This window comes from Triturus cristatus, chromosome 6, assembly GCF_964204655.1.
Source record: "Triturus cristatus chromosome 6, aTriCri1.1, whole genome shotgun sequence".
Classification (NCBI taxonomy): Eukaryota; Metazoa; Chordata; class Amphibia; order Caudata; family Salamandridae; genus Triturus; species Triturus cristatus.
In genome coordinates this window covers 1,523,944,521-1,523,955,225 of record NC_140589.1, presented here as the reverse complement: position 1 = coordinate 1,523,955,225, position 10,705 = coordinate 1,523,944,521, and the positions used below count along the sequence as shown (strand labels likewise).

Here is a 10,705-nt window from a genome sequence, read left to right as displayed (position 1 = left end):
ACAAGTTTCATATATGGTGGTTGCAAGGTTGTGAACGGACACGTTTAGCTTAACTTGGAGGTAAACTCCAGATTTCATTAAAGACATATACACGTATCTTATCCACACATCTGCATCACTATATTTCGGAGTGCAAAACTCAGGTTGATGCCAGATGAGCAAAGGGGGGGTCCTCGTTAGAAGTTCAAAGTTAAATTGGCGACTTCAACTGAATTTTGATAAACTTCAAAAAGTTTACAGTTCTGTGCAGCAGTGCCCCAGGTCTTTTATTGCAGAAAGAGGAAGGCATGGAGTAAGCATTAGTGTTACATGGATTAAGCTAAGTCATGTTCTCAATTCTAACTTGAAACTTCGTTGTTTTCTTCTGGAGCGAAATGAGGGTTAATAAGAGTTTGTGTCTTTGATAAATCATTTTCCATTCTCAGATTAACTGGAAATCAACATTCTTTTAGGCGAAGATTGTACACGATACCTCTCATTGTTGGTAGAGCCTGTTTGGATGAATGAAATTGTGTTAGATTGCACCTGTAAGTCTGAAGTCATACACCTGTTACCATGCAGTAAACATTTAGCCTGAATATTTACCCACTGCTACCAACCTTGCTGAGCATTTATTAGTTGTTCTGCATACATTGAAAGAACCACCACACTTCGATGGATAAACACTTGGCCTAACACCAACATTCGTTCAAAGGACTTAAGACTGCAATGTATGCAACACGTTTATTTGTGAATTTACAATAAAATTTTAAAAATATGTAACAATGAGAAGAACAGACAAACATTAAGACCATGCTCATTATAGACAATATTCATTTTAAAAGAGCACGTGTTAATCAGGTAAGTTTAGAAGAAGGAAAGCAACCAAATAAGGTTTTCAAACGTTAAAAGGCGCTGCTGTACAAAATCTATTAAACATAATTACTTGTGCCTTAGCCCACAAACATGTCACATTTCGCACAGTGTCCCTTTGCTTGGGCATGTCAATCATTTTAGTCAAAAATATATATTGCTCCTTATTAAATAGGTGTAACGGATGCAGTAGAACCAGCATTTTACTTTCACATTGATGACCGACATGTAGTTCTTAAAATAAAGGGGACCTTGACAATCACCATTCTGTTCACTCCCTCCATGTGCACAGCATCCTAAAAGACCGCCAACTGCCATCCCAAGTAGACAGAGAAATAATAGTGCTGCCAGTTGGTTATATAACTAACCAAAAAGGCTGACGAGTTTATATCAGTGAGGCTCTCCCGCCTTCGAACTACCATCCAAACATGTATTCCATGGCTTTAGAAACAATGCTGTCATCTTTCCTTGGTGTCTGTCGGTCAGCAACAACCTGGTAAAAAAACAAAAGAAAATTGTGCATTCAGACATCAAAGCAGTAGGTCTTAGAGTGCACTTGAAAAATTACATTCTTCTCAACTACAAAACAGCATGCATTTTGTAAAGGTTACAGTTATATATAAAATAAAGGACTAAGGCTTTTAAAGATCAGATATACCCAGGGACACTGCAATTGTGTGTCAGAGAGGACCACATTATGCAGCAGGTTTTATTAACCCCCTTCAGTGCCCATGACGAGACTCTCGTCATGAACCCTGCCCGCTAATGAAACGCCCAGCACAGGGCGTGGAAAGGGCGGGGCACTGAAGAGGTTAAGTTATTTGGCAAAACAGCACATTTTATGATAGTATTCCCCCATTATGTTGTCAAGTCAAGATACGCTTTATTCGATTAAAATATATATTCCCCCCATTATGTTGTCAAGTCAAGATACGCTTTATTCGATTAAAATATATATAATCATAAAAGTACAAACATATCAAAAACGACATACGTACAATATAAAACTATGGAATGCAATAACAGCCAATTATAAATTACAAGCATATGTTTGGGGTAGCATAGGTTAAAAAGTTACAATCAATACCATGGTCTCACATCAATATACAACCCTAGCGTAAGTAAACTAGTAAATCAGTTAAAGTTAGATCAGGCCTTGCATTGTTTTCCTGGTTCTGACCACCCCTTTCAGATATTTTGCAATATGGTCAGTAACAATATCATCCAGAAACAGCAACTTAATAAAAGCAGGTCGACAGCGTCTCAGGCCTAACAGTTTCAGATGAGGCAAAATCCACCTTTTCCTGAGTGAGATGTAAAATTTACAAAAAAATATAATGTGGATTGACTGTACTGCAGTGTCATGGCAGGGGCACGGACAGAGAAAGCGTAACCAATCATTTGGCTGGGGAAAGGTAACTAGATTATGAAAGTTGCCTAGGCGTAAACGTGTCAATAATAACCCATCATAATTACTATGTGTAAATAATATATAAGGTTTTATCCCCGCCTTAATCAAAAGCAATTGATTGGTCCGAAACAATGGTTTCATAATATTAGAGGATAGCCTGATCGATTCTAAATGATTTAAACACAACGCCTTCAGGTCCCTTCACGTGAGACAGGATAGGGTCTCAGGATTATCAAAAAACGCAGAATAGTCCAAGTCCTGCATAACGTTTTTGATATAGGCAAGCCAGGGAATGCATTTTGCCTGTTGAAGATTCAGGCAATCTTTTATAACATCCCGATTGAGAGCTGTGGCCGCAACTGTCCACACCCTATGTCACAACAAGATCGGCTGGATTTTAATAAGGTTGGACAGGTACGGCAGCCCCTACTCAGCGTGACAGGTATACGTAGCCGTGCTGTTTGGCACAGCTAAGAGATACCTCAGGAACCCATTCTAGACTTGCTGAAGAGACTCCACATTAACATGTCCCCAGATACCAGCTCCATACAGAGCGACTGAGACACATTTAGCTTTATAAATTACCAAGTCATCAATAGAGTGCTTTCCCAGTTTCCTAGCAAAGTTTATTAAGGCGCTGATGGCTTTAGCAAAAAGCAATTTTCTGCAATTAACAGCTTTAGACCAAGAACCCCTTTTATCGAATACAATTCCCAGGTATGAAAAGTGATCAGTGAAATTAAGTCTAACACTATTTATAAAAATTTCATGACACTTAACGCTGGGCTTGCTACGTTTCATAAATGTTAACTTTTAGATCAAGATTTGACTTGTAGGAAGCAAAATAGGTCACTATTCTTTGTAGGCTAGTAGGAGTGCGGGCTAACAAGACTGCATCGTCAGCATATAGCAATGTGCCAATTGACCTTTTGACAATCCTGGGTAAATACTGGCAATCCCTAGATAGGGTGTCGCCAAGACTGAATATAGAGGGTAAAGAGAAGGGGGGCCAGGACACACCGCTGTCTTGCCCCCTTGCCAACAGGAAAGATGCCACTAAGCTCACCACTTCTTCCATAACTAACCCTAGGCCCGTGCCTCTCAATAAGACGGGTTTAAAAAATTAATTAATTGAGTTTCCACCCCCATGTTCTCTAAAATATGGCAAAGTTTCTGGTGATTGACACAGTCAAACGCCAAACTCAAGTCAGCAAAACACATAAAGAGACTCCCTTTTTTTGCCCGGGTGTATTTTCCCAATATGAGACTCGGGTTCAGGCCCTGTTTCACGGTGCCTAGGCCTTTACGCAATCCTACTGGACCTCTGATATAATGCCAGAGTCCTTCACCCATGACAGCAGTCTATTTAAAACAACACGCCCGGCCACTTTCACTAGGGAGTCCAGCAAAGAAATTGATCTCTAACAGGCTGGGTCGTTTGTCACCTTTCTTAAAGATATGGACAAGCGTGGACTCTATCCAGGTTGGGGTGAAGCCATGTGTACAACAGGCCCTTAGGACCAAGGTTAAAAGTGGGCCCCAAAGCAAAGGAGATTTGTAAAGGTCCACAGGTATACTGTCTGGGCCTGGAGCTTTTCTACCTACACTTGTGTTAATAGCCAGGATCACCTCGTCCACATTAAAATCAATACAAATTGGAAGATTGCTTCGGGACTTGAGATGGGTTCCTCACAAATAATGGGGATCGCATTACTACAGTATAAACATGAAAAATGAGACACCCATTTGTCTTCCCCAATTGCATTTTGAAAACTAGGTTATTTTTAGGGGCCAGAAAAGGGGCATTCACTGCCTTCCAAAATCCTTTCATATCCTTTAAGGCAGATGCTTGCTTGAGGGCCTGCCACAGTTCTAATTTAATGGCCTCTTTGCTTTTTTTAATGGACAGCTTGTACGCCACCCTGGCCCTTTTGATTACTTCTTGGTCCCTCCTCGACTCGTGCAACAAGGATTTAAGTGCAGCATGTGACTTGCTGCACTGCGCGTCAAAACCAACATAGCTTAAACTTAGGGGTACTTTTAGATTTGTCAAATTGTTTTGGATAGCTAATGAAATATTACTATAAGTATTGCTGATATTTGTATCCAATGCCTGCTCATTTAGACAGGTTAAGAAGTCCGAGTTATACTGTGTTAAAAGTAGCTTGGTTAATTGCAAAGTGTCCACCCCTGCCCATCTAATCTTATAACCATTTTGTATATTAATGGCAATATCGTGTAGAGGCTCGGCCGGCATAAATCTGGTAGATAACACTCCAGACGGCAAGTCTAGAGTGAAGCCGATAGGGAAATGATCACTAAAAGCTACCAAATGAGTTTTAAAATTATATAATCTATCGGCGTATCTGTTCGATATTAAAAAGAAAATCAATGATAGAAGAAAACCCACGACCATTAAAAGTGCTACTGAATGATGTTGGTGGGGAGAAGAAGTAATTTACAAAACCCAAGTCCATAGAATATTTAACTGAGTTTAGCAACTCCCCAACAGGGGTGTGCAGAAAATGAGAAGTGTCTGTCATCATCTAAAGATACACCACACGGTCCCCCATCCGCCAAGGTGCATGGGTCCACATTGAAGTCTCCTCCCCACAATAGGCAGCGATCCTTCTCTGTGTTCCTGTAGGTAATATCCAAGTCCTCCTGCAGCTGCCTTATAACTTCCCCCACCTGATGGGCTTGGATGTTATTTTAAAAATTTTCAAGAACGGTGCAATGAGATTATCAATATCAATTTTTAGTATCCGATTATAAGCGTTAGATGCCGCCAGGTCCACCCTACTTGCATTCAATTTGTGGGATAGAAAGATACAAAGGCCGCCCTTATTCCTCCCATGACTGGAGGGCACAGCCGGAGTGAAAAATGTTTTAAACCCATTAATGTGTAGCTTTATGTTGTCATTTTTAAGTCGAGCCTAGCAGCGAGCATGCACTGCTTTGCGAGGCTTGGTGTAGTCTCTGAAGTTTGGCCACGCCCATCTCTTGTAATTCGCTCACTGTAGTGCCCCTCTTAATATCTCTCTGTTCTATGGTCCCTTTGTTGTCTTTGACCCACCTTTTGGCTGCTTTTTTCCGCCCGGCGACTGACCCAGTTACATGGATCAGTTAATTTTTCGCCACTGGTGCACGTGTGGCGCACTGCTTTGTGTTTTCTTTCAGCCCGCTCTCCTTACCAACACCACCTACTGCCCGTTGCTGCCTTTCATGCTTTTGTGGGCACCACCGCCAGTGTGCCTCTGTGGGATGAACGAGTCAAAGCGCCATCCACTATGCGATTCTGGACACTTTGTTTTGTGTAGTTTTACATAAGCGCGTACCCGACTGAAGGTATCGAAGCGCTTTACACGAGCAGCAGTTGCGGTACAGCCGGACACATTCATTTTAGGCATGGGGGAAGAGGGGGTTAAGTGATTTGTACAGAATCACAGGATGTTCAAGCCTCCCTCCATACACACTATGTATGGCATGCCCAAGCTGCTCAGTCGCTACTTTGTAAAGAGCAACCGCTCACTCAAGTTACTTTGGGCGACCAGATTTTGAAAAACAAAACCTGGGACATTTTAGGTGACAGCGAAAAAAAGACTTCGCTTTTACATCGGTAATGGAGCAGAAAATGACAAATGGCAGTACACGTCAACACAGACAACGAGGCACTAAGGAACTAATTAAAAGCAACTTTTAAACCCAGCCTCATAGGTGTTTATTCAGTTGTCTTTCTCTTGATAAGAGGTGCGAACACGTCCTTTGAGCACCTAAAAAACAACCTCCCTCTGTTTGCTGGCGAACCTCTCTACAACGATTCAACACCGTTAACACCACCAAACATCCGCCTAACAATACCACATGTACACTTACTACTGGTGGTATGTTTTAATATTTAAAAAGGACTTGCTCACAGCCTGTAAGATGGATCAGTGAAGTAAGTGCACAGTCTCATCATGAGATTGAAAGCCAGCAAAGCCAAATCGGCTTGTCATGCTTCGGCATCCATAAATCAAGCATTATTATATTAGAGGATAAAGGCTGGTGATTTATAGTGCTTGGAAACGGCATTGCGGTTTTAAACACTAGATGAATATAACAGGTTAGAATGCCTCCAAAACAGAATTAATTGAAAATGTGCAATTGTATATTGGAAGTTGGTAAGATACAGCTCACAGCACAGAGTGTACTCGCAGAGGTCTGTGAAGGCTTAAAAGCACCGGCCCAAATAGGAACACTGCTGGCTCGGGCTTTTCTCCAACAAAATCGAAACAAATATGTGCCCTTGAGTGGAGTAATGAACCCGGTTTGTTTTATGTACAATGAGACACCCGGGTTTTTGAGATGCCCTTAATAAGTCGTTAATGTCCTCATAATGGTAGGAGTCTGCTCTGTGTAGCTGCTGCGGGCCGGTGAGGCAAGCGTTTTACCATCAGAACTGACCATAGGAATCAGGAAAACAAAAAGGTGGCGACCTATCTGTAACTAGAGGCACAGACCTGCCTTTTGTGGAGGCCACCAGACCCATCACAAACCAGTACATTAAGGCTCCAGCTTTCCTAAGCCGATAATAGGAAGGGGGCAAAATAAAGATGTGGAAGTTTATACCCAGTAATTAACAGCAGCATGGACGTTGCCCCCGCCTACCAAACACCACGTGTCGTCGGTGGTTACTCAACTACCAGCGACAGACGAAAAGGACGCTCTTGGTAATTGCAGGACTGGACAATTGTCCCGTGCGCTTTCAATTCATGAGACGGATCTGCAGGTCAAAGGTCTCTGGGAATCTCCAGAAACAAAAAAAGTAAACAAGCATTTGCAATGCAATAGGTCTTGCAGTTACAAGAGTTTGAGCTATTGGCATTGTAAATGGGTATGCCTTTTATTTTGGTTTTTAAAACATAAAAAACATTGTCATTTAAAATGGCAATAGCTTAAACTCGCGTAAGGCAATCACTATCAGGGCAAAGGTTTCACCTCATTAGCACCTGACACCCAAATATAGAAATAAACAACAGAAATATGACCTGTCAACCTTTGCGAATGACCTTCCACTGCAGCAACGTGTTAACCCCTTGCATGCCCGCCCCTTTCCCCGCCCAGTGCCGCGCCTTGCATTAGCGGGCGGAGTTCATGACGAGCTGGACTCGTCATGGGCACAGCGCCACCGCAGCCCATGACGAGTCCAGCTCGTCATGGGCACAGAAGGGGTTAATGCGTTTTTTGAAACTGTCAGTTTGAGCTAGAAGTAATCTGTTTTGTTAAAATATTCATATTACGGAGCAGATTCTGCATAAATATAATCAATCATCATGCCGCTCCTCTAACTGACCCGATTGCCTCTTTTGGTTTTCAGTTTTATGCCTATGTAGACGACGCCCTAATAATAATTAGAATAAAAAGGAACCTGAGCCACTCACAAAATCAATTTAAAAACGGTTTTGTGGAAGTAGCTAGCTGGATGAATGCGATTTGTCTCCAATTGAATTCAGATAAAACTGAAATACTAGTGTTCAGCAGTGCCTTAGTCCTCAGCTTGGTGGCCTCAATCATTGGGGTTGAGCCCTGAACATACTACCTCGGCTCGCAACCTGGGTGTTGTATACGACTCTAAACTGACTCTAAACTGTCCTTCTAATCCCATATTTAAACTCATGACAACCGGTTTCTTAATTAAGAAGAAACTCAAAAAGATTCTACCTTTCATTCTGCAACAGGCAAGGCAACCTCCGATTCAAGCCCTCTCTTCCAGACTGGACTACTGCAATGCATTGTATGTTGGCTTTCAAAGGTATTTGATGCAGCTCAGGTTATTATAATAGACAAGCAAGAGGCGCAGCAACAGGCATCTACTTCGTCCCTAATTAAACAAAATTGTTCTCATGAGCTAATAGAGGAGAAAGCGGTCTGGGCAGGGAAAAGGTCTACATTGAAAATATAGTTCTTTGACTTCGGTACATAGATATTTTTGAGATTCTGAATGGTGATCTGAAGAAAGCAAGAGATCTTTTGAGCAACTTAATGACTAACTGAAAAACCATCAAGTAACCTATCTGGATGTTACTTTGAGAATTAAGGATGAGAAGTTAGTGACCTGAAAATACTGCAAACCCACAGTAGGCAATACTTTTAGTTACACGCCTGTAGTTGACACCCCCATAACTTAAAACTGAGTATCCCATATGGTTAATTAATTCAAACTGCAGTAACAATTTCAGATTTTATAAAAGAATGAAAATTTGTCTTGTCCCATTTTAGACAATGAGGATAGCTTATTTTATAGGAAGCAAAAAATAAAGTAGGTGGAGTTGGGAAGAACTGTTATCCCTCAAGATTAAAAAGGATGAGAACAGGATCACTCAATTCATTTCAACATCTAGTATACAACACCATGGATTAATAAAATTATACAGGGGGTTACTATGTACTGATACTAATATGTAATCAACTATTGGCAGTGCACCTTCTGTAACTTAAAAAAAGCAAGATCATTGAAGGAATCTGGTAAAAAGTTGCTTTTCACCAGACAAAACAGAGGGCCTCAAGAATAAACTATTAGGCTTTGATAGGTGCAGCAAATCTATGGCTTGCTGCAGTACATCTGATAAAACCACCTATATAATTACAGATACCAAAACATAAAAAGAATAGATATATTCACCACATGTACTACACCATATGTGGTTTATATTCTGGAATGCCCTTGGTATGTTGGCAGTACCGCGTTTCCTGTCAAAAAATGAATCTTAGAACATTGAAGAGCAATCACTTCTAAAGATTGCCCATATCCAGTTGCAAGATACTCATGAAAAACAGTAATTACTGCATTACACAGACTGTTCATGGATTTTAATCTCTTTCAGGGACCGTAAGGTAATTGATTATTGTTAATTTCTTGCTCTTCTTCTATCTTCAGGTGCCAACGGTTTGAAACCAGCACTGTGGAAGAGATACACATCTTTTAAAGTACATTTAGTATGTTTATGCTCACATGGGCTTTAAATTCTTTTCTTATGGGCTTGAAAGTATGTTGCAAATGTCTCCCACTTGGATTTATTGTGAAAATATTTAGTGCTACCTAACGGAGCGATAAGATTTATATGCGGATAATTTGTATTTGTGTAGATTAATATTGTGACACAAAATGGAGTAAAATAGACATTCACATGGAGAATTTTACTATCAGGTATTTAGAGTGAGCAGCCAACACACTGGCTGCTTTGCTGCTTTTGGCACAATGTATGAAGAGTTCAAGACCTCTATTTGTAAGCGAGCATCCTGTGTATTTATATACAGTTTTTAAAAATACATTCTTTGTAATGGTGTGCTGTATTTTTCTATTTAAGGAAGCAACCTCAGTTCATGGCTTGCTCGCTTGTTTGAGAAAGGCAGTAGTGTCGAAACATGTAACTTCTCTCTGCCTCAAGGTATTTTGGACTATAGCCCTCTAGCGAGTGCCCATAATGGTCTGTTTGAGGAGCAGTAATATATCTATCTATCCAATATATCGCTCCTACTGGCAGTCGCCTGAAAGTAGTTCTGGTTAGGACATTGTTTCTATTCAAAAAGCGTTTTTTCTTTTGCCAATATCTTTGGCGCAGTTTGATGAATCTTTGAGAAATTCTCCAAACTAATGTTTCACTCAGGTCAGCTCAGGTCCTCAAAGGTTTCAGGGGTGATTAGTCAAGTGGGGGGTGAGAAAAATGGGGGGCACAAAATGTTTTTCCCCCCAATGGTAATTTCCATAGGAACTTTAGACACAGCTACAGCTCGAACTGATGAACGGAATTACACCAAATTTGGCAAAAATGTAGCTCTTGGTTCAGAAAGCAACCTTTTAAAAAAAAAAAATTCTTGAAAGGTGTAAATCCGTTCAGTAGTTCCTGTGAAATTCAAAAAACAAAAACGTATACATCTGAAGGCAGAGGAGTGTTCGCGAACCATCCCGCGCACGAGCTTCATTCTGGTTGGGTGCCAACGCTCCAAACCAGGAAGTGTTGGCAGCCATCTTGTGACTTGGTAAAACCAGAGTCACAAGACAGTTAAAAAAAAAAAAAAAAAAAGAAGAAGAAAAGGGGGTAGGGTAGACACACCCTAACTCCCTAGGCCTCCATGTGGGTCCCCAGGGCCAAAAAAAAGGCTTCTGTGCTTTGTTGCTTTGAGCCCCCGGGTGGGCCAGGTCCCGGGGGCAATGATTCATTAATATGCGAGGGCCGCACGCACCCCCCAGCCCCTGGGCTTTATTACATGCCCTGAGGAACGCCACCTCCCCGGGGCTTTGTACTCGAAGGGAGGGGGGCCACCAAGCCCCCTCTTGGAGCCCTTTATGACCCTGGGAACGACCACCCCCCCAGGGCCAGCTCCTGCAAAGTCCCAGGGTGCCCACCCCAGTGACATTGCAGTTTGCTGTGGCAGGGCAGGAGCACGGCTCCCGCCCTG

General features: G+C 41.6%; 1 protein-coding gene across 1 annotated transcript in view; it reads right to left on the bottom strand.

Moving 5' to 3' along the window:
- Nucleotides 1-709: 709 nt before the first annotated feature.
- LOC146821626 (nucleoporin NUP35-like) overlaps nt 710-10,705 on the bottom strand; it is a 108,135-nt gene continuing 98,139 nt past the window's right edge. The window contains exon 9 of the mRNA XM_085612662.1: nt 710-1,345. Coding sequence (XP_085468788.1) covers nt 1,268-1,345 — 78 coding nt within the window. The 3' untranslated portion in view covers nt 710-1,267. The remainder of the gene's footprint in view (nt 1,346-10,705) is intronic.